The sequence below is a fragment of the Prionailurus viverrinus genome, chromosome E2 (genome assembly GCF_022837055.1).
Source record: "Prionailurus viverrinus isolate Anna chromosome E2, UM_Priviv_1.0, whole genome shotgun sequence".
NCBI lineage: Eukaryota > Metazoa > Chordata > Mammalia > Carnivora > Felidae > Prionailurus > Prionailurus viverrinus.
The window spans coordinates 19,927,106-19,950,925 of record NC_062575.1 but is presented as its reverse complement, the minus strand read 5'-3'; the positions used below and the strand labels follow the sequence as shown (position 1 = coordinate 19,950,925).

At 49.6% G+C, this 23,820-nt stretch overlaps 1 protein-coding gene across 9 annotated transcripts in view; it reads left to right on the top strand.

Annotated features, from left to right (window-relative positions):
* SLC9A5 (solute carrier family 9 member A5) overlaps positions 1-20,891 on the top strand; it is a 31,436-nt gene extending 10,545 nt beyond the window's left edge. For 2 of the 9 annotated variants that reach the window (XM_047835054.1, XM_047835052.1), the window contains 16 exons: positions 4,797-5,099; positions 6,843-7,006; positions 7,197-7,275; positions 7,546-7,723; positions 8,297-8,517; positions 8,733-8,935; positions 9,157-9,246; positions 9,341-9,411; positions 10,136-10,265; positions 10,732-10,823; positions 10,986-11,112; positions 12,529-12,576; positions 14,932-15,102; positions 15,625-15,694; positions 16,377-16,511; positions 19,444-20,891. In XM_047835054.1, coding sequence (XP_047691010.1) covers positions 4,976-5,099; positions 6,843-7,006; positions 7,197-7,275; positions 7,546-7,723; positions 8,297-8,517; positions 8,733-8,935; positions 9,157-9,246; positions 9,341-9,411; positions 10,136-10,265; positions 10,732-10,823; positions 10,986-11,112; positions 12,529-12,576; positions 14,932-15,102; positions 15,625-15,694; positions 16,377-16,511; positions 19,444-19,916 — 2,376 coding nt within the window. In that variant the 5' untranslated portion in view covers positions 4,797-4,975 and the 3' untranslated portion in view covers positions 19,917-20,891. Of the gene's footprint in view, positions 1-5; positions 1,566-4,796; positions 5,100-6,842; positions 7,007-7,196; positions 7,276-7,545; positions 7,724-8,296; positions 8,518-8,732; positions 8,936-9,156; positions 9,247-9,340; positions 9,412-10,135; positions 10,266-10,731; positions 10,824-10,985; positions 11,113-12,528; positions 12,577-14,931; positions 15,103-15,624; positions 15,695-16,376; positions 16,512-19,443 lie in introns of those variants that run through there. The other 7 variants (XM_047835047.1, XM_047835048.1, XM_047835046.1 and 4 more) reach the window with 7 other exon arrangements.
* The last annotated feature ends 2,929 nt before the right edge of the window (positions 20,892-23,820 follow it).

Genomic DNA, 23,820 nt, shown 5'->3' with positions numbered 1-23,820 from the left:
GGCCGGCGGGAAAACCCAAGCTCGCGCCCCGCCTTCAAGAGCGCACCCACGTCAGGGAGGCTTTCTTTGGGCTTGGGGGCGATGAGGCTGTGCTCTGGTCAAGGAATTCTTCGGGCAGGTGGCGCGGATATTTCTTCAGATAGTGGCCAGCCAGGTCTCCCTGGGTTTAGGGATGAGATGGCCCCGATTCCTTCAGTTTGAGGGATGAAGTGGATGGGATTACATCATTTGGGGAAAACATGCAGATGGGTCCCTTTAGGTTTGGAGCAAGAGGTGAAAATACATTCCACTCAGTATGAAGGAAGAGGTGGGATGATTTCCCTTTAGTTGGGGTAAGAAGATGCCCCTCAGCTCTGGGAAAATGATGTGATGACTCAGTTTGAGTGGGGAGGTAGAACATATTTTTCCTCAGTTTGGGCGAAGAAGTGGGGTGGTTGCTTCTCAGCTTGAACGAAAAATGGAGTGGGTCCTCCTCAGTTTGGGGCGAGATTAGCCGAATGCCTCCTCAGGTTTGGGGGAAAAGGTGAGTGGATCCCTCTTAGTTTGAAGGGAATTGATAGGCTGGGTTTTCCATAGTTTAGGGAAAGAAGATACGTTCCCTTCAGTTTCAAGAAAAAGGTGAGGAGACTTCCTTGTAGTTTGACGGAAAGTGTGGCCGGATGCTCCTCGGTTTGGGAGATAAAGAGGAACAGCTTTCTTTTCAGCCTGGGGAGAGCCGGACCTAATCTAGGCCTTGGAGTTTCTGGGGACTTGGAGGACAGCGTTGTCCCTCACGGCTTTCTGGGCGCGCCCAATGCGCCTGCGCAGCTCTGGTTTGGGCGGGGGCCCGTAGGGGGTCCTAGGCTCCGGAGAGCGGCGGCGCACTGCCACCTGCCGTCTGCACGGGGCAGCGTCGGGGCCCGAGCCTTTGGTAACAGCAGTGGGCAGCTCGCCGCGGGTCTGCACTAGCTGTGGAGACGCGCCCCTCGGGCCTGGACCCCGCCCCTCCCCCCCCGCAGGCTGCAGCCTTGGGCGGGTGGGACAGTAGTGCCTCTGGAAGGCTGTGGGGGCTGACAGTTCTGAAACCGGGTCGGGGGAGCTTTGAGGAAGGTTTGGAGGAGCGGACTCGAAGGAATAGGTTTCGGGACTTGGGGGAGAGCTGCACTGGGGGATTTCCAGAGCTGAGAATGGTTTAGTGGGGGAAGAGCAGGGGTCCAGAGTCCGGGCGCCCGGAGCACGGTCTCGGAGTCCGGACCCGGCTTGGGGGTTTCGGAGCCAGGATTGGGGGGAGCGGGCCCCACGTGCTCGTGACGCGGGGGCGGCCGGAGGGCGCGGCGGCGACGCGAGGCCGGCGGCCGTGCGGTGCCGGGAGGGCGGCTAGGCAGTCGGCAGGATGCTGTGCGCAGCACTACCGCTGCTCTGGCTGCCCCTGGCCGGGGCGGCCGCAACCGAAGAGCCCACCCGGGAGCCGGGGTCGCCTGGCGAGCCTCCTCCAGGGCTGGCGCTCTTCCGCTGGCAGTGGCACGAGGTGGAGGCGCCCTACCTGGTAGCCCTGTGGATCCTGGTGGCCAGCCTGGCCAAAATAGGTGAGTGCGTCTGTGGGAAAGCCAGGCCGGTGGCTGGCAGCGGACCCACCCCCACCCCCTAGTCGCCAGATCTGGGCCGGCTTCTTGCACAGTGCCAGGACTCAGGCTCCGATTCCACAAATCCGGGCTCTCACAGAGTTCCTGCGCCCTCTCTTGTGGCTCTGCCTCCTCCCCTTCGCGCGGGGGAGGTCTGAGGCTTTGCCTTCCCTAAGGGCTGCCTTTGCTCTCTCCAGCCTCATCCCTAGACTCCTTTGCCCTCTCTGCTCCCCTCTTACCGTTGCAGTAAACCCTTCGGTCTGGCCCCTCCTCCAGCAATCTCCAGCCTCCTAGAACCCTCTGTCAGCGACGAGGATGAGTGGGGACATTGAAGGGATAGTGTTCTCCGGAAAGCTCAGGCATCTTGGTCCTGAAGAAGCAGTCTTCCCAGGAGACCACGTCCAAGTGTCCACTTTCTTGGGATACTAGACTGTCAGTTTTTCTCTAGTCCCCTTCTGCACCCCTATAGATGCACTGTTCTTTAGGTGTGCTTAGCGGCACCCCCCCCCCCCCACCATAATTCAGGTCTACATTCTTCCCACTTCAGGGATAAAACAAACAAAACAACAACAACAACAACAAAAACCCACCTTATTTATCAGGGCCTTGCTTACTATATGCTGCCTACACTAGGTGGTTTCGGACAGCCGACCTCCTTCTGTCTGCACAACTTGTGCTTCACATTGCTTACCTTGAATAGAGCTGCTTTTCCTTACTTCTGTCCCTGCCTCCCCACTTCTGAGCAGCCAGTGGCCCCTCCTCCCACCAGAGACCCTCCTCCCTCTCCCTGTTCTGCAGGCTCTGCTCTGGGGGTGACTAATTATAGCTGAGCGTTGCTACTCACTCCCCAGCTATGCTGGCACAGCCTGTACTCCAGTCTCACCAATACAGTCTTCATGTAGGAATTACGCAGCTTAGAATTTGCCCCTCTACTGCCCACCAGCCCCCTACCAAGGGACTCTGTTGGTGGGGAGGATTGCTGGGCAGGGACAGAAGAACTTTCCACTCTGTTCTGTCAGCCCATTAATAATGGAAAATGGGGGCTGAAATGCCTTCAGGGAGCCTACTTCTGCCTGAGAGCAGACTTTGGTGATGGGTTTTGGATTGCATTGTGGGGGCTGATGCATGCTGTGGAGGTGAGGATGGAATAGAGTCCCTGAAGGAAAGGAGAGGGAAACTAAAAGTAGGGAGGGATGTGTATGGGCAGATCTATGACTGAATTTGCCTTAGGGTCTGGCAGCAGTGAGAGCAAGGTGGGAGAAGCCTCAGATTTGGGAACCAAGAATCGGGTTTACTGAGGATCTATGGGTTGTAGGAAAGTTCTTGTCTTATTTAGGGTTTATAGTAATGACTGTAGTTTCCCCCATAATTGGATGCCAACTCCTTTGGGGGTAGGCAAAGATAGCCTCTTCAATAGACACACACACACACACACACACACACACACCCCACAAAAAAACAAAAAACCTTCTCACAGAGGGGAGAGATTGGAATACCTTCCCTCAGCTTTATTACTAGGAGGTTTGTTTTCTTTTGTTTTCCTTTTTATTCAACAAATATTTATATAGATCCCACTATGTACCAGGAACTGCCTGAAGCCCTTTGGATACGACTTCCAAAGGGCACTGTCTTGGCATTGGGTCTCACATAGGCTAACATGGAGGCTTCTTCACTACCTGCCACTCCAAGTATGGGGAAAGTTGTTCACTTGAGATCTCAGGGCCCAAGGGAGAGACAAAATGACTTATTTTAGTGGGGAAAGGTAGGAGTGGCGATAGTGCTAGAAACCCATTACATGTTTCATCTTCCTTTCCTGGGGGACAGGTCTGTCATTATTTTCCCCCAGAGTCATTTTTTTTAAAGATTTTTTATTAAAATTTTTTTTTAATGTTTATTTACCTTTGAGACAGAGACAGAGTGTGAGTGGAGGAGGGGTAGAGAGAGAGGGAGACACAGAATCCGAAGCAGGCTCCAGGCTACGAGCTGTCAGAACAGAGCCCACCGCGGGGCTCGAACCCATGAGCCGTGAGATCATGACTTGAGCCGAAGTTGGCCGCCCAACCAACTGAGCCACCAAGACACCCCTAAAGATTTTTTATTTTTAAGCAATCTGTGTACCCAACTTGAACTCACAACCCCAAGATTAAGAGTCACATGCTCCACCTACTCAACTGGCCAGGTGTTCCTTCCTCAGAGTCATTTTTAATTTATATTTGTTGAGAACCTACTATATGTGTGATATCCTGGTGGGCACATTCACACTGTATCATTTTATACCCACCTTGTGTAATAGGTATTTTTCTCATATTATAGGAGAAGAGATTGAAGCTCAGGTAAATTAGTTTGTGATCATACAATTAGAAAGCGACAGAGCCTGAAGAATGAGGGATCGTCTTACCGCTAAACCCAATGTTTTTCAACTACTGTTTCCTTAGTTGAGGCATTATAATGAAAAGCACATTGGGCTAGGAGGTCTACAGTGCTGTTGGGAGGTATAATATGCATTATGGTCTAGTTAGGGAGGCAGGACTCAATAATATATTAGGTAACATTTATTGAGTGATTACGATAAAGCATTGGGCTAAGTGCTATTGAGTAGATTGCTTTATTTAAACATCACAACAATCCTATGAGATCACTACTGTTTTTATTCCTATTTTGCTGATGAGAAAACTGAAAGAGAGGTGAAGTTATGTGCTCTGAGGTCACAGAACTAGTAAATAGAGGAGGTAGTCTTCAAACCCAGGCAGCCTGGATCTAGAGGCCCTGATTTTTACAGCTATGTTATACACAGAAATATACCAAATAACATTTGCTGAGGCTCAAATAATGGTTACGGATAAGGGAGATCAGAGAAAGGTGAGATGCCCTGAGGATGAGAGTAGAGAGGAGGGGGCATTGCCAGAAATGGAAATAACAAGCAAAGGCCTAGGTTACCATGACAGGAACACCAAGAAACAGACAACTTTAGCTGCAGTGGAGTGTTTATGGGCATGGAGGTTGGAGATTCTAGTAGTCCTGCATTTCTTTTCTCTTTCCTTGGTCTCAGGGTCAGGGTTCCTGACCTTGGATAACCTTCTAAGAGTGGGAGGTTATAGGCCAGTGTATATGTGTTGTGCGCACGTGTGTGTGTGTGTGTGTGTGTGTGTGTGTGTCCAATAAGCTGATGCATCCTGCCCTCTTCTTGCATTGTAGTGTTTCACTTGTCTCGGAAGGTGACATCACTGGTCCCTGAGAGCTGCCTGCTGATTTTGCTGGGACTGGTGCTTGGAGGCATTGTCTTGGCTGTGGCCAAGAAAGCTGAGTACCAGCTGGAGCCAGGCACGTTCTTCCTCTTCCTGCTGCCTCCTATTGTGCTGGACTCAGGCTATTTCATGCCTAGCCGGCTGTTCTTTGATAATTTGGGTGCCATCCTCACCTATGCTGTGGTGGGCACACTCTGGAATGCCTTCACAACAGGTGCTGCCCTCTGGGGCCTGCAGCAGGCTGGACTTGTGGGTGAGTGACCCTAGAACCTGGACCAACCCCCTTCACCTCTGGAGATCCCATATTGGCAAGAGCCATGCCCTGAGAGTTCTTAGGTCCCTCCCACCTGGAGTGCAAGGCAATACTCCAGATGGGCCTACAGTCTTCATTTAGGTCTCTGCCAGTTGAGTCTGGGCTTCTGCAGCATGACAGCTGAGCAGAGGCCTGGCTCCCAGCTGTGTGTGGGCTGCTGAGGCTGGGAAGCCTGCATTACTACTGCTGCCTCCTGCCCTCTGTTACCACACTGCCACTTGCCAGTCTTGCTCCCTTGAGGCACAATTCACCATTCCTGCGAGGGTCAGCCATCCTGGCTCTGCCCAGGCCACATTAGGGTGGTTTTCTGTTATTATTATTTTTTTTATTAAGATCTATTTATTTATTATAATAATTTTTTAATATTTTAGTTTGAAGTAATCTCTATATGCAACGTGGGGCTTGAACGTACAACCCCAAGATCAAGGGTTGCATGCTTTTCTGACTGAGCCAGCCAGGCACCCCTTTAAATTTTTTTAAAAGTAATCTCTACACCCAGCATGGGGCTCAAACTCACAACCCTGAGATCAAGAGTCACATGCTCTTCTGATTGAGCCAGCCAGGTGCCTTTATTATTTTTGATAAATCCATATTATACATCCACAGAATGCAATACATTACCCTGGATATTATATCTTTACTTATCGCATGGACTCTTTATAGCTACTCTGTTGGGGTATAATTTGTCCCATTTAATAGATGAAGAAATAGAGGCCCTAAACTCATTTGATAAAGGTTAGCAGGAGAGGCCTGTTTTACTGAGGTTCTTTGCCCTCAGACTGCCTTTCCTGCTCCCTTCTTCCTCATTTCCTGCACCAAAATCCATTCAACTCGGAATGTTGATAATTCAGACTTCTTCCAAGGTACAAAGGGAGGTTTGCAATTTCTACTTGAGGCCTCCTACCTGGTTTTCCTAATGGGTGAGTGAACTCTTTGGGGCAGGAAGGGAAGGGAGGACATCAGACCATAATAATAGTACCAATAATAGTAATAATAATAATCCTAAAATAGGTAATATCTATTAGGTACTTACTTTGTGTTAGACTCTGGCTAAATAAAGGACTTTTTGAGGTAGATACTGTTATTATTCACAATATATACATGAGGAAACAGGCTAACAGAGATTCTATGACATGTTCAAGTTCTCCCAACGGTAGGTGCTTTTCCTACCATACTTAGCCCTCACAGATCGACAGCCCCTACCCCTCCTGCTGAGTATTGTGAGTGTCATATCCTTTAGGCTGAGAACCACAAGGGTGGGAGAAAGCACTATCTCCCTAATAAAGCCAGTCAGCAGCCAATTTCCACCTGCTGGTGGTTCTTATTACTGTAGCTGCAGATTTTATTGTCAGTGCCACCTTAACTTTTCAGGTTATGTAGAGCTTTCTTAGCCATCTCCTGGGTTGATTTTGCAGCAATCTCATGAGGTAGGCAGATGAGGAGGCATGGCTTAAGAGAAGTCATGTGACAGTGACAGCACCAACATCACAGAGCTGGTAAGTGGCAAAGCCAGGCCCTAGGCTCAAGTGTCCTGACCTGCGGGCTGATGCTGTGTTCACCATCCCAAGTCCTCTCTGGGTATCCTTGTTTCCACAGTGGGGGTGGAGCCAGGGCTTGTCACAGGGAATGCTGTGGGAAACTGGATACCTCGCTAACTGCTGTCCCCCATCTATCCCTCAAAAGCCCCTCGAGTGCAGGCCAGCTTGCTGGACTTTCTGCTATTTGGGAGCCTCATCTCAGCGGTGGACCCTGTGGCTGTGCTGGCTGTCTTTGAGGAGGTGCATGTCAACGACACTCTCTTTATCATCGTCTTTGGCGAGTCCCTGCTCAATGATGCTGTCACCGTGGTGAGAGTGCTCAGCTGGCTGCCATTCCCTGACCCCTGTTGCCATGCTCTGACTAGTTGGGTGTCTGAGCATGCTCAGACCCTTCCCTGGGTTTCCTGGGTAAGAAATACCACCTCAGATTTCACCCTCTCCCAGTAGTCCCAGTTGAACCTTCCCCCTCCTTTCTCCTGACTCTCATCTTCTCACTCAGGTGCTGTACAAGGTCTGCAACTCCTTTGTGGAGATGGGCTCTGCCAATGTGCAGGCCACTGACTACCTGAAAGGAGTCGGTCAGTATTTCCCCGCTTTGGCTGGGTTGCTGAGTCCTGCCCCCTACTGCATCAGGACAGAGGAGGCTGTTGGGTTGCCTCATTCTCCTCTATAGAGAAATGGGGCCCTGAGAACCTGAGAAGGAGGGGCTTTCCTGGGATCCTGGCTCTGGGATCCTGACCCCTGGGAGTACAGTGGGCATTGTCCTCTACTCCCTGCCAGGCAGCAATCTTATCCGCCCGGGTGGGGTCCAGGCCAGGGGTCACGCTGACAACCCACTCCTCCCCCAGCCTCCCTGTTTGTGGTCAGTCTGGGCGGGGCAGCCGTGGGCTTAGTCTTTGCCTTCCTCCTGGCCCTGACCACACGCTTCACCAAGCGGGTCCGCATCATCGAGCCGCTGCTGGTCTTCCTCCTCGCCTATGCAGCCTACCTCACTGCTGAAATGGCCTCTCTCTCTGCTATTCTTGCGTGAGTCCTGGGGGCCTTGCATGCAGGCAGCTGGGAGGGGGCATTGGAGATGGTTGCCCCTCACATGGACAGAAGCAAGACCCTAAGGAGGCAATAGGTTTCCCTGTGCCCTTGTGGTAGTGGGAGCCTCAAATTCCCCTGGGAAGACAGTAAACCTCACTTCATATTTCAGGATCTACCTCTAGAACTGCCCTGGGCACTGCAGAACCTAGTCTTCCTCTTCCTGAAGTGCTCTCTGGGGTATAGGCTGAGCTAGAAGTGGATCTCAAGGCCTGGTGCCACTGGCTCTAGTGGCTACAGTACTGCAAAAGGTGCCTAGAAAGGATGCTAGTCAGAGCATGTTTCTCCCACCTTCCTCTCCAGGAGGCACTGAATGGGAACTTGGAGACTTGGACCCTTATCCTAAGACCCCCACTAGTTGTTCTGAGACTGTCTCCATGCCTCCTTGGGCTTCAGCCCTGATGGTCTGACATTCTGTGATGGGCAACACCCCTCCTGCAGCACGCTTGAACCCCAGAGGCTGTGCTTCTGCAACCCCTCCTTACTTGTCCTGTCTGTCAATTCCTCTTCCAGGGTAACTATGTGTGGCCTAGGCTGTAAGAAGTACGTGGAGGCCAACATCTCCCATAAGTCACGCACGGCTGTCAAATACACAATGAAGACTCTAGCCAGCTGTGCTGAGACAGTCATCTTCATGCTGCTTGGCATCTCGGCTGTGGACTCTTCTAAGTGGGCCTGGGATTCTGGGCTGGTGCTGGGCACCCTCTTCTTCATCCTGTTCTTCCGAGCCCTCGGTATTGCCAGCACCCTCTGCTTTCCCACTCTACTTCCTGCCCTGCCCCAGCTCATCTCCTAGTCTGAGTCCATATCCTTGTCAATTCCTAAGCCTCCCCGCTATTGTTCATCCTTCCTAGCCCCTGTCAGACCTTAGCCCAGATACTTGGTACCATCCACTCCTGGGTCCTCCACTACCAAAGCCCTGCTCCCACTGGCCTCCCTCCTGCTGTAGGCGTAGTCCTGCAGACGTGGGTGCTGAATCAGTTCCGGCTGGTCCCTCTGGACAAGATTGACCAGGTGGTGATGTCCTATGGGGGCCTGCGTGGGGCTGTGGCCTTCGCTCTCGTCATCCTACTGGACAAGACCAAGGTCCCTGCCAAGGACTACTTTGTGGCCACCACTATTGTGGTGGTCTTCTTCACAGTCATTGTGCAGGTGGGAGAGCCCATGAGGCTGGGTAGGGAGAAGGTCCAACAGGCCCTGGGGGAGGCATGGAGCCTTTGGGATGGGGCTCCTCTTTCTATTGGGGGATACAGGGGCCTGACTTCTCAGACCTTGAGTGCAGTGAGGTGGAGGTACTGAAGCTGAGGCCTAATGATGGGGAGAGAAAGGCAGGAAACTGGATAGGGCAGGGCTCACCTGCTGCCTGTCCATAGGGCTTAACCATCAAGCCACTGGTCAAGTGGCTGAAGGTGAAGAGGAGTGAGCATCACAAACCCACCCTGAACCAGGAGCTGCATGAGCACGTGGGTACCAGAACCCCATCCCTCCACCTATACCTCTCTTCCTTCTATTTTAAGCAGAGTCCTGATCCAGTCCCCCTACCCACCCCCCTTCTAGACTTTTGACCACATTCTGGCTGCAGTGGAGGACGTTGTGGGGCACCATGGCTATCACTACTGGAGGGACAGGTGAGGGAGCTCCCCCAAGGCTCCTTCAGCAGCAGCAGACCCACCAGCCAGGGCAGCACTGGGGATATGCCACACTTCTGAGAAGGAACACAGCCAGGCTTGGGCTGGGTGACCTCTGCCAGGAGCCCTTTCAGTGGCATCCCAGTACTCTCAGGATAAGACAAGTCTTCACAGTGAGGGCTGCCTGGCCCTGTGTGGTCTGGCACCTTCCAGACTCCAGCCTCATCATGCTGTGCTCTGTCCTTGACTGTCTGCCTGCTAATTACATGGACCCTGGTTTAGAACCTCAGGACTCATTGTGCTCCCCTACCCTGCCATTGGGACCTTGGCACATATTCTGTGTATTAGAACATTTTCTCACCTTCTCACCTTCTTAACCACTGTTTCTCCTTCAGATCTCACTATAGGCATCAAGTCCCTAGGGAGGCATTCCCTGGCCTTGCTGACTAGGACGAATCCCTTACATACTCTATAATTATCCTTTGTAGTTCTTGTTATTGTTGCAATTCTGGTTATTTGTAATAACTTCAATTTAATGTCAGACTTTCCTATAATGCTGTAAGTTCCATAAGGGCGGGGACTAGCTTCAATATTCTCCCTGGCTGAGAGGCCTATACCAAGAGAGCCAGGCTGATGCTGGCAGTGCCCCTACCTCATCTGAGGAAGGGCCAGCCAGCTGGGCCTTGGGGATGGGACTCAGGCCTGGGCCTGACATCTTCTGTAGGTGGGAACAGTTTGACAAGAAGTACCTGAGTCAGCTGCTGATGCGACGGTCAGCCTACCGCATACGGGACCAGATCTGGGATGTGTACTATCGACTCAACATCCGGGATGCCATCAGCTTCGTGGACCAGGTGGGCCAGCAGCCAGTGGTGGGTAGCCAGCAGAGCAGGGCAGGAAGGAGTGACAAGCAGGTAGGACCTGAGCGGGGAGTTGGGAATTGCTAGCAGACTGGTAAAGTGGCACCTGCAGAAACCAGCCTGACCTGATGCTGAATTCAGAGTCTGGCAAGGAGTAGAGAAAGTTGAGAAACAGCTAGACTCTAGAGTCAGCAGATGCAGTTCAAGTCTTATCACTTACAGACTTGTGACCTTGGTTAAGTCCCTTATCCTCTCTCAGCCTGTTTCCTCTGTTGTAAGAAAGCAGGAATAAGAATACATATGTCACAGAATTTTGTGGATTCAATGTGTAAAGTGCATAGCATAGTACCTAGATGATCAAAAGAACAGAATAAGTGTTAACTCTTCTCCTTTTTATTACCCTTTGACTGTCTGCGGTACCCTCAATCTGCTTGCTTTCTGACCTCTGTCTTGGCCCCAGCAGGGAGGCCATATCTTGTCCTCCACAGGTCTCACTCTGCCCTCTATGCCCAGCCGCAATTCTATGGCAGAGACATCTGTCACGAACCTGTTGTAAGTCCTTGAACCCCCCTCCAATTCCTCAAGCTCCTCTCTCTTGGGCCCTCTCTCTGCATCCCTTCTGGGAAAGATTTGTGGGCACTTTTGCTTTTTGCCCTTCCCCTGGCCTGTGCCTCCTGGCCCCTCCTTAGCACACATGTTCCCTGCTTCCTGCAGGAGGGAGAGTGGCAGTGGAGCGTGTCTGGATCTGCAGGTGATTGACACAGTGCGCAGCGGCCGGGACCGTGAGGATGCTGTGATGCACCATCTGCTCTGTGGAGGCCTCTACAAGCCACGCCGCAGGGTGAGAGCAGGGAGGGTGTAAGAGTTCCAAAGGGGAGTGGAGGTGGGGGGCAGTTGGGGGAGTGGTCTGGGGAGACCGTGACTGCAGGCTCAAGAGGCAATTGGCACCAGCTAGTGAAGAGCTGTAAGTGCCCAGTGGAAGAGCATGGGCATTATCTTGTAATAACATTTAGCTTTTTTTTTTTTTTTTTTTTTTTTGGAAAGGGTTGGGCTGATATAAGCACTGTTTAAAGATATCTTCTTCTGGTAGCAGAGCATAGACCAAATTGGAGGGGCGAGGTGCGAGGCTGGGAGAGCCAGTTGGAAGGCTGGAGTGAAACACTGGATCAGAGTTGGGTGGTGGTAAAGGAGAGGAGCACATAGGATTGAGTGGTTGTCTTGAGGGGGAGAGGAGGGGATGGACTACAGAAGGCTTGATGGGGTCACAGGCAGAAACAGAAGTGCTGAGGAAGCCTGTGGGACCAGCTTAGTATGGGGAAGGCAGACATCTCTTGTAGGTAGTGTTAGTCTAATGCAGGTCAGGAAGCTCAGGCTGGAATGGTCCAACCCATTCAGGAAGGAATCTGTTGCAACCCCACAAGGGGGCAGCATGCCATTACCTTGAACTTTTCAGAAATGGGAAGGCAGCTGTTACCATTCCTGGCAGTTTTAACAGTCAAGATTGTTTCTACGGTTGAGACAGAACTGGCTTCCTTTAACTTGCTGGCACGGGTTATAATTTGACTCTCTGCAGCTCTGCAGAATAAGCCTTCAAAGGTTTCAAGACAGTTCCTTTTCACACAGTCCTTCTTGCCCTCAGGCCAGCATCCCCTCTCCCTTGTCTCCCTATGTCTTCTCTGGTCATAAGAAACAAGGCCCTGAATGCTGCTCTAGATGTGGTTGACCACAGCAGGGCATAGAGGCTTTCTTACCTTTTTAGTTCTAGAACTTGCAAGTCTCTTCCCGATGTTCTGAATCCCTCCAGCTTTGTCTTACCACTCTGAGGCCCCAAAATGTCCTTACAATCAGGCATACTCCCATGTCTTCCTCAGTTAATGGCTATTCGACTCTGTCTCATCCAACCTGTGGGGGTTTTTGTTTCATTTTGTTTACTTTTTTCTTAAGGCACATCTCACAAAACTAGACAGAATAAAATAACTGATTTATGCATTACTCAGCTCCCCTAATTATCGATGCATGGTTGATCTTGTTACATTCTGTACCTCTACCTCATCCCATCCACACTTATTTATCTTAAAGCAAACTCCAGACATAGCATATCACCTCTAAATATTTCAATATGTATCTCTATGTGGCAAGAAGTCTATGTATACAATGTATGTATAAAATAGTAGTGTGATTATCGCTTATAACAAATAATAATAATTTCTTCTCACATGAAATATCCAGTCAGTATTCATAATCATCTTTTTTCCAGGTGGTTTGTTTAAATCAGGATCCAAATAAAGCCCACATTTTGCATTTGGTAAATATTTCTCTTTATTAAAGAAAAAAATCTCTAATACTTTCTTCTCCTTTTCTCCCACTTGCTATTTATTTATTGAAAAAACTGGATACTTTGTCTCAGGGAATTTCCCATTTTGTAGATTTTGCTAATTATATTCCAGTGGCGATGTTTAACATGTTCCTCCATCCTCTGTATTTCCTGGTACTTAAATCTAGAGGCCTGGTCAGATTCAGGAACATTCAGTAGGTGTGCTTTGTATTATGTATTGTATCACATCAGGTTGTACATAACGATTGGTTGTCTATGGATGTGTGGGCATAAGATTGGTCAATGGGTGCAGTTCAACCAGTTCTTATGTAATCAATTAGAAAACAAAACAAAACAAAACTGGAGTAAGACTGTGCTTATCCCCGTTAAATGTCATTTTATTTGATTTAGCCCATCAGTGCATCGTTTGGATCCCATGTCTGGCACCAAATATCTGTTCAGATTCACATCATGTGAAAATTTGCTAAGCCTGTTAACTTTATATTTATCCAAATCAACATAAAAAGTTGAATAGGATAGAGCTGAGGACAGAGCCCTGTGGCATGCTACTAAAGACTTTCCTCTAGACTGACATGGATCAAGCATTTTTGGGTATGGTTACTCAACTAGTTCTGAATCCATTTAGTTATACCATAACACAATCCATAATTCTTCATGTTCTTCACAGAAATGTTATCCGAGAAAGAGAGACAGAGTGTTTAGTATGGAGTTACAAATATGAGATTATAGTTTCAGAGATGAGGGCTGGAAATAAACATAAACAGTCTTTATTGTCAGAGATTTCCTCACCTGGAAACATCAGAATCCCTTGGGGGAGCTTGCTAGACTACATATTCCTGGCTTTACCTCCTGGAGATTCTGATTTTGTAGTGTGGAATGGGACTAAGAATCTATGGCCTTAATAAATCGCCCAGGTGATTCAAATGCAGCTGGTGTGATGGCTGCATGATGTCTGTGACTGGGCTAGCTGAAGCTGGGGGAATGGAGAGTTCACTGCAGAGAGCTTTTGGAGGTGAGACAGGAAGGCCAAGGACAACACTGTGAGAAATGCACATGGGAGAAAAGGAATGGGAACCAGCGAAGGAGAGGAGATGCGCAGTAGCAGATGGTGTCTTGGAGGCCTGGGCCAGAAGGACGGCTGGATGCTGCACAGAAGTCAGGCCAGCGCCTAACCAGAGATCATGCCATGGCACTGGTGACCAGGGAGAAAGCACTGTGGACTTGTGGACCCTGGAGTTGTATTTCTGGTATTTAAGAAAGTAATGGGTATAAGGGAAAGTATCAGAATCAAAATATAAAAGTTTGGCAGCAAAAGGGAAGCAGTGGCCTTAATGAAAAGGCTTTCTTCAGGGGAGAATGGGCCAGGGGCATGCTTAAAAGCAGGGTGGTGGGCTGGTTGGCATGATGAGAGAAGGAGTGAAGGTGCTGGAGGGCCAGGAAATGGGAGGGAGCAGGAGCTGATGGAGGCAGGGAAGAGTGGGCTGAGCAAAGTGGAGGCCAGGGTTCAGGGTACGCCTGTGAGGGAGCTGGATTCCTGCACCCCCACAAAGAGGGATCCCTCTCGGTGATTAGGTGGGGGAAGGCAGATGGAAAACTTGAAGGGAGCTCTTAGAACTGGATTGGGGCAGCAGAAAATACAAGTTGTAAGAAAGGGTCGTACTAGGGAGGTGAGCCCAGATAAGGTGATTTGGACCAGATGGCAGTACTTCTTTTTGGCAGTCTAGGTCGGTATGTAATGGGCTTGGTCTTTGTGAGAAAGAGTGGGAAGGAATAGATGATGGGAGTGGTCCTAAATTGGGTGCAGGTGGCTTTTGGGATCAAAAGAGTCCAGGGTGTCAGGAGAGATAGTTCTGGAAGTCCAAGGTTGTTGCAGAAATGGCTGGCTGGAGAGTTTCTCGTAGAGGGAGAATCCTATATAGCTGGATAGGGGTGTGTGGGCCAGGCACAGGGACCAGGCTCCTTAAATGGAAGGGCAAAGAAGGAAATGTCCCCCACAGTCTCATTGCAGCCCCAAGGGACAAGATACAGGGTCCCCTGCCTCTTGTTACTTCATATCAGAGAAAATTGGGGAAGGGTAGTGTGGAGGATAAGGACAGCCAGATTTGGGGGGATAGGTTCAGTGATAAAGGGAAGTTATTCCCCCAGTGAATTGAGAATGCAGAGTGTCTGGCTGGGTTCCTTTTGTACTTTTTGTTTTTTTAATCCGTGGCTAGTTCTGGAAAAATGGGGCTGGGAGGGTCTATCGTGCACATGGTGCTATGGCCTGGTCTCCTGTGGGAGGCCAAGGCTCCTGGCCTCATGGCAGGGTGGGCCTGTCATTGCCAGTACAAAGCCAGCTGCAGCCGCCACTTCATCTCAGAGGATGCGCAGGAACGGCAGGACAAGGAGGTCTTCCAGCAGAACATGAAACGGCGGCTGGAGTCCTTTAAGTCCACCAAGCACAACATCTGCTTCACCAAGAGCAAGCCACGACCTCGCAAGACCAGTCGCAAGAAGGCATGTGCTTTCTCTGGGACTTCTGTTTGGGGCTGGAGGCTGATGGCACATAGTTTTGAGCTCCCAAGTATTGGAATCCAGCCCAGGGGAACCCCTAGTTGGTTAACCCTCAGAGTCTTGGTGGCTGCAATAGTTTGGGTTCCCTTTTGTATCTTCCTAGAGTCCCAGAAGGGTAAGGTGAGCCCTTTTGAGGGAGATCTGCATCTTGCTTTGTGGTCACATCCTGGGAGGCAGCAGGACCTCCTACCAGAAGTGACCCAGCATGAGAAAGGCAGGTTCCTGAGGTCAGGGGGAGGGGGCGCTCCAGGAGTGCCTAATTCAGCCCAGGCTGAGGCATCCAGAGCCCTTGCTGGGGCATAGGTTACTTAGACTCTACAGTTGGCTGGGGGGCCAAGGGCTGATGGAACCACTGGGATTGATATAGATTCCCTCCCCAACTGTGTCAGGAAGACCCTACCAGACAACAGGGTTGGGATTTTGAGCCAGGGCCAGAGACTTAGGGTTTTTTTTCTTGGTCCTCAGAAGGATGGTTTAGCTAACACTGAGGCCACAAATGGGAAACCTCCTCGAAACCTGAGCGTTCAGGACACAGGCAAGCAGGGAGTGGGGGTGGGGGTGGGGGGGGCTGAGGATGGGGTGGGGGGCAGAGGCTCATCAGCCAAAACCTGGAAGATCTCCTCTGTGCTACATTCAGTGCCATGGACTGAGGCTCCTTCCCTCAGGGACCTCTTGGGCTTACCTGATTTCAAAGCTGGACATGTTCTAAGCAGTTCTTAATTTGTGACAGGAGGTATCTAGTAGATAACTACAGGTTAGAGGCCTTAAGGACAGGGAGAAGGTGTCATGGAGAAGGGGGGAGCTTGAAGGATGGGTCACCCATGGGGCCCAGTGTCCTGCCTACAAAACCAGGAGTTTTTTGGATGAGCTGAGCATTGATGGGTCTTCCAGCTCTCCTGATGCTCATGTTTTCAGTTGATGATGGGGCTTCAGGGCTGAGAGAAGATGATGGAGGAGCTAGAAAGTATGACTTCCCTCCTGGCTTCCTCAGAGGACTCTGCTTTCTCTGGTGGCCTCCTAGGGCTCTGTAGCCCCACTTAGCTTCCTCTTCAGCCCCAACCCACTAGTCCAGTGCTGAAAGAGCCAGAGGATAAGGTGGGGAGGCTCTGCCAGCCGTGGGCTCTGCCTGGGTGGACAGGGAGCTGGTTTGGCGTCGTGCAGTACCAAGAGGCAGCTGCTGGGCTGGCCACCCCCACTCAGCTCTTGTCCCTGTCCAGCTGCTGTGATCTTAACTGTGGAGTCTGAGGAGGAGGAAGAGAGTGACAGTTCGGAGACAGAGAAGGAGGACGACGAGGGGATCATCTTTGTGGCTCGGGCCACCAGTGAGGTTCTCCAAGAGGTCAAGGTCTCAGGTAATGGCTTCCTCCCAGCCCCCCACCCCCCACCTGGGGCAAGCGGGAGCTGTGCAGCTGCCTTCTTCCCTCTTCACGCATGGCCTTTCCTCCAGACAACTCCCTTTTCCTACTCATTTCTTTACCAACCAGCATTTCCTGAGCATCTCCTTTATATCAGAAATCTGACATACCTGATCTAATTCAATCCTCACAATAACCAAGGTGGGGAAACTGAGTTCATAGAGAAAAAAGGGACTTAGGATTTGTCCAGCAACCCACAGCAGAACTGGAATTTGAACCTGACCCATCTGACTCCCAAAACCTACACCTTTTTCACTGCCTCATTGCCTCCCTTTACAGTCTAGCTAGGAATATGAGGTGACAAGCAAACCTAACACCAGGCTCTGTTGTGACTCATGCTCAGCACACCTGCCCTCAGGTAGAGAGCACCTGGTGAAAGTGGCCGCCTGACCTGGGGGAGGAGCCTGAATTCATCAAAATGGCATTATAGCAGATAAAAAACAATACATACATGTTTCCATATGTGGAGACCTAACTTACTCATATCATTGCTAGTTGGCTCCAGCATCCTCAGGTGTCGTTTTAAAATGTCTTCTTACAGAAAATAACAAAATATATAATAGACAGAACCATAAAGTTAACTGCCTATTACCCTGCTTCAATAATTACCTACTCCTAACCAATCTTATTTCATCTCTCCCCTCACCTATGCCCCTCTCTTCACTGGGTTCTTTTGAAGCAAATCTCAAATATATCACCTTGTCAATAAATACTTAAGCATGCATCTTTAAAAGGTAAAGATTCTTCTTAAAAAATACAACTGCAGTACTATTGTTATATCTAAAGTCCCTGTCGTCAAATATCCAGTGTTCAAATTGCCCTGATTGTCTTAATATTCTTTTTTTTTTTACGGTAGGCTTGTTAAAATAAAAATCCAGATAAGGCCCTCACATGACATTTGGTTGATAAGTCTCTTTTAACCTACAGCAATGGTTCTCAAGGGGGTGGTAGTGGAGTGATTTTGCCCACAGGGGACATCTGGCAATATCTGGAGACATTTTTGGTTGCCACAGCTGAAGAGGTGCACTTGCATGTAGTGGGTAGAAGCCAGGGATGCTGCTACATACCCTGTGATACACAGGACAGCCCTACAACAAAGCATCTGTGTCCCATCTTGTCAGTGGTGTCAAGTTTGAAAAGCCCTGATTTACAGGTCCCCATACCTCCTTTTTCCCCTTCCAGTGTATTTATTTATTCATTATTACCTTTTTAAAAGGCTCTTCTTAAAAAAATATTTATTTATTTATTTATTTATTTATTTATTTATTTATTTATTTTGAGAGAGACAATATGCACGCACGTGAGCAGTGGAGGGGCAGAGAGAGAGAGAGGGAGAGGCAGAATCCCAGACAGGCTCCGTGTTACACCACAGACCCCATCACAGGGATTGGTCCCACAACTGTGAGATCATGCCCTGAGCCAAAATCAAGAGTCAGATGCTCAACCGACGAGCCACCCAGGTGTCCCTCCAATGTATTTATTGAAATAATCTGGTTATTTGTCCCACAGTCTTTCCTTGTCTGGATTTTGCTAATTGCATCCCCAAAGCATAATTTAATATGTTCCACCATGCCTTATATTTCCTTTAAACCAGCAATTAAATCTAGATCAGATTTCAGTTTAGATGTTTTGGTAAGAATACTTACTTGAGAGGCAGTGATGGTGTAGTTTGTATCACATCAGGAAACACATCCCATGTCACTGTTTCTCTTTTGTGAAGTTAATACTGATCGTTGGGTTCAGATGTTAGCCCCGTCCATTATGAAGTTCGCCATCAGTGTTTCACCAGTCTTAGCAGTCACTGATGATCATTGCTAGATCCAACATTTCATCCAGGGTTGTACAGTGGTCATATTCTACATTGTTTTTTCGTCTGCGTTACTAGCAATTCTTCTATTAAAAAAACTTCTCGTCAATGACTTTGTTACTTTGAGGTACAGTTCATACTGGAATAGATAAATGCTTGATTTTATTCCTTTCACTAATCGGTTTTCAAACCAATGAAGCATCCTCCAAAGGTGAAGACTGAATTCTTTTGTTGTTTTAGTTTGGTCGTTGTTGTGAAAATGTAATATTCCAGGTCTTTTAAGAGAGGTAGTTTTACTTCCAATCACAGCATCAATACATTTCATACTATACTTGACTGCTCAGGACTTTATCAATGAGCAGGTATGTATGTGCACCTGTTATACGGAAGGCATCATGCTTGACTTGGAGAGCAGGGGGTGGTAGGTGTCCAGGGGTTTCTCTTTCCCAGGTTTCCTCTTTCAGAACCTCCAACTTCCTGCCATGCAGTGGCCCAGTCTTCCATCCTGGCTGCCAGCAGTCCTGGGACTCCTGGCTCAGGTCCCCTTTGTGGCACAGTGTTAGCCTACTATTGGGTTTGCATGAGCTCACACTCCTGGGCTCTGTCCCACCAAAGGGCTGTTATGGGTGCTCAGGCAGGGTGTCCAGCACCAAAGCCTTTGGTGTAGAGCCTCGAGATATTCCTCACCCTCAATGCTGTCTCCTCTGGGATGGGCCTGGCAGGATATGGTTTCTTATGCCAGTGCTGCAACTCGGTGAGGGCTGATCGCAGATTCGCTTTTTTCCTGCCTGGCTCCTGCTTTCTCTTGCTTTAGTTATTTTCATTTGTTTAGTCAGTATTTGCCAAGCAACTACTATGTGCCTAGGCCTGTTCTGGGTGCTGAGGATACAATGAGAGCAAAACCAGCTATAGTGCTTTCCCTCGGCAAGGCATTCATCAACTAATTACACAAATGGATGTAATAGGGCAAATGTGGAATGAATTTATTTATAAAGATGCAGTTATACTTGAGAAGGATTCCAATGTGTTACTAATGAGTTCGTGTGTATTCTCTGTCCCTAGGGAGCCTTGAGGTGTGCCCAAGCCCACGCATCATCCCCCCCTCCCCAACCTGTGCAGAGAAGGAGCTACCCTGGAAGAGTGGTCAGGGAGATCTGGCAGTCTACGTGTCCTCGGAAACCACCAAGATTGTGCCTGTGGACATGCAGACAGGCTGGAACCAAAGCATCTCATCCCTGGAGAGCCTGGCATCCCCACCCTGTACCCAAGCCCCAACTGTGACCCGCTTGCCTCCTTGCCCACTGGCTGCCGAAGAGCCTCAGCACCCTTTCAACCTGCCGTATGATCCACGCCCTAGCTTCGCCTTTCCCCCAAGCCTGGCCAAAGCTGGCCGCTCTCGCAGTGAAAGCAGCGCTGACATCCCCCAGCAGCAGGAGCTACAGCCCCTCATGGGATATGAGGACCGCACCCATCTTAGTCCAGGCACAGCCAACTCCCACTGGTGCATCCAGTTCAACAAAGGTAGCCGGCTGTAGCCCAAGACTCAAGGAGGAGTAGGAGGCTGGATCCCCCATGGGAAGTCTTCCCTGGGCAATAGGCAGAGGCAGAGGAGCCCACTTAGCCTGACAGGGGGCCAGAGGAGCCTGAACTAGCAACTGGGCTTCCTTGTGGCAGGTCAGAAGGGTGTTGGGCTGTTCCTCACAGCGACACTTTCACTGCCCTCCCTGCTCCTAATTCCTGCCATCTTCCCTTTCACTAAGGCCCTTACCCTGGCTAAAGACCCAGTCCAGAGCTTCTAGGAGCTAGGCCCACCCAGTTGGGAAGCTGATGCTCTTTCCCCAGTGGACCCCCCAGGAGTCACTCGAGGCAGCTGTTCCTGCCCCCAAAGCAAGGCATCATTCCACAGCTAATGCTGGCCTTTCCTGCCCTTCACTCACCCCAGCACCAGCTCAAGGACAGTGCCCTGGCAATGAGGCTCCTTGAGGGGCTGGTCCTCAGAGGCACTGGGGTGGGAGGTGGAGCAGGTCTCAACCTTAGGCTTTGTTACCTGTTGGGTCAGCTACCTATAGCCAATTTTTGAGGGGCAGTGGGAATCTGTGTCCACTTCTTGCTTTATCTCCTACACTTTGCTGACATTTATTGGGGCCATAGTTCTTTCTTTTACAGGATCAAGGCCACAGGGCTGGGCCTGGCTTCAGATCAGGGCTGTTTCTTGGCAGGGGTCACTCTGAAGATATGCTGCTCTGCATCCAAGTCTGGAACTTTCAGATCTCTGGGTCTATATTTTCTAAGGAGGGGAGATAGTGGCCTCTGGAACACTACCACCTTGACATTCCCCAAATAGGAAAGAAGCCAGGTATTCCAGGGCCACCACTCCACTTCTCTGGGGTCTGGGATGCCTGGCTGAAGTAATAAGGGGGCTGACTGGGTGGCAGGTAACTTTCCTGGGGTTAGTACCTGCTTTGTGTCTTGTATCTTGAACCTGAGACACATTAAATATCTCTCAGATGGATGGGTGTCCTGTGTCCATGGGGGGGTGGCTCTAGGGGTGGGGGTGGGAGCAACTGGGGTATCTAGTGAGGGAAGCAGAAACTTGCAACTGCCTGCCTTGGGGCTTTTAGGATAGAGAATGGAGGGGGATCCTGGGAAGGACTGTTAGGCGTGCTGGCCCTCTTCCCTTCTCCTTCCTCCCTTCCCAATATGGTCCCCTGAGCAGGGGGCCTGCAGTAGTAGTCCAGGGATCACTGTATGGGCACAGGGTCACAGAAAATGGGGAGACCAGCAGGGAAAGAGACCCCAGAAGATAGATCCCCAGGTACCCAAAGATGCAGCCACTACATACTGGGACCAGATAAGCCTTCCTTGAAAACCTGGAGGCAGGTGTAGGACAAATAAACAGAAATACTCTGCACATGGCAGATGGGAGGCCAATATCCAGGGAGCTGGTTACCCTATGAGTTTACACTACAAATTAGGTAGTGTGGGGTCCAAAAACATCTAGGAACAGAAAGGAGACCCTTAGGTAATAGCAGTCCCAAATTTAATTTCCACTGTGTCTGAAGAACTTTTAAGAAAATATCCGACTTTATTGAGATATAACATATGCTATATATATAACATATAGTTATATAACATATAGTATATAATATACCGTAAAACTCACCCATTTAAAATATACAGACTGGTGGTTTTTAATATATTTATGAGTTGTGCAACCCTCATCACAATCTAAGTTTGGAACATTTTAATTATCCCCAGAAAACCCTGTGCCTATTGGCAGCCACTCCTCATCCCCTACTGCCCAGCCCTAGGTAATCACTAACCTACTTTCTGTTTCTATAGATCTGAAGGACTCTGGATGCTGTGAAGGTTACATATTTAGTCAACAAGCATTTACTTTTTCTGTGTTATGAATGGGAAAATGGGAGGATTAGTGACTTGAGCTGTGCCCTCACATTTATACTTGGCAGTGATAGGGCCTGGTAGTTAAACAGTCCACTTGACAGTTATGTCAGCTTAGGCATGCTACATATACTCTGTGAGCCTCAGTGTCCTCATCTTTAAGACAGAATAACAGTTATTTTATAAGTTTGCTGTCAGGATGAAATGACAAAATAAGAATCTAGTACACAGCATGGCCCACAGTAAGGGATCATAAATGTTTGCCATTACAGGTCTTTTTTTTTAAGTTTATTTTGAGAGAACATGCTCAGGAGGGGCAGAGAGAAAGGGAGAGAGAATCTCAAGCAGGCTCTATGCTGCCAGCACAGAGCCCAATGCAAAGCTCCATCTCACAAACCATGAGATCATGACCTGAGCTGAAATCAGCCAACAGCCACCCAGGTACCCCAAGAAGTATTTTGAGCCACCTGGGCACCCCATGCCACTACAGGTCTTACATTGCAAGGCAAGGAGCAAGGAAAGTGCTGTGGGGCCCTAAGGAGATTTGGGAAGGCTTTGGGAGGAGCTGGTGTGGGTGAGAGTGTGTGTAGGGATTCAGACAATATAGGCAAAGCTGGGTGGGTGCATTCCAGGTAGAACAGCATAAACAAAGGACGCCCAGAGCACACATGGCAAAAAGCTAGGAGCAGTGGGTGTTGTACTCTGGAGAGACCAGCCAGGGACACAAAGGCTTGAGGGGTGACACTGCTGAATTTCAGAGGTGGCAGAAAGTTGGTCTGGGAGAATTGTGATCTGGAGTGTGGTGTGGGCAGTAATGTGCCTTTTGGGAGCTCAAACGCAATTGGTGTCAGATGGAATGAATGAAACCCCAGGTAGAGGATGGACTGGTAGAAAAGAAGGCTGGGGATGGGAGGCCTGTATCTGTTCAAGCAGCCTGGGGACATGAAGATGCTGGAGAGGGCAGGCAGCCATTCTCAGACTTTAGAATCACAATCACTGAGAATCTGTCAAACATGCAGATTCCTGGGCCTGCCCTAAGGTTCTGACTCAGCAAGGCTATGCAGACCCAGAAATCTGTAATCTTTTTTTTTTAAGTTTATTTATTTTGAGAGCTTGTGTGCAGAAGTGGGGGAGGGACAGAGAGAGAGGGAGACAGATTCCCAAGCAGGATCTGCACCATCAGCACAGAGCCCAATGCAGGGCTTGAACCTACAAACTGTGAGGTCATGACCTGAGCTGAAATTAAGAGTCGGATGCTCAACTGACTGAGCCACCCAGGTACCCCTCAGAAATCTGTAATCTTAATCAGCTCCCTTCAAGGGAGACAACAGAGACCACATCCTTTGAGAATTTCTAGATTAGAAACGTAGTAGAAGTCAAATTCACACAATCACACTACCAAAGGTGTAGGTGTGAGGGTACAGGCAGCTCCTGGCTTGGTCCTAGGTAACTAAGGATGGTGGGACAGCCAGGAAGACAGAGTTAGTCAGAGAAAGAGGGGGAGGAAGCAGGTGAACACAGCCAGGGAGAGGCAGGCACCTGGGATGTAGGAGAGTGAGCAAGTCAGGGGCTTGTCTGCGGTTCACCACCTAACTGGGCAAGATGGCAGACATGGCCTTCAGGGCACCCTGAGCTGCATCCAGACCTTGAAGGAAGAAGGATTTTGACCAGGGGAGATGGGCATGGGCTTTCCAGGTAGAGGAAACAGACAAGATTTGTGATCAGATGAGTTTTTCAGGCCAGTATGGAGTTTGGAGTTTATTTTGGCCCAAAGTGAGAGAGATCTGGAAGGTTTGGGGATATTGTCACCCTTGCTATCTAGGGCAGTACTTAAGAGAGTGTGCAAGTTTTGGGATGGAGTGAGTGCAATGACTTTGGGTCTCTTATCACTAGGCCCATAGCCCCTCTCCTGTTTTTGATTGATTCATGTTGGCAAGGAATGGGAGGCTGAGGGAAGGCTAGGGAAGGGGCAAGAGAGGGAGGTCCAACCCTATTTTATGATCTCAGTGGAAAAAGCTGTTGTGAGTAGTTTTTGTT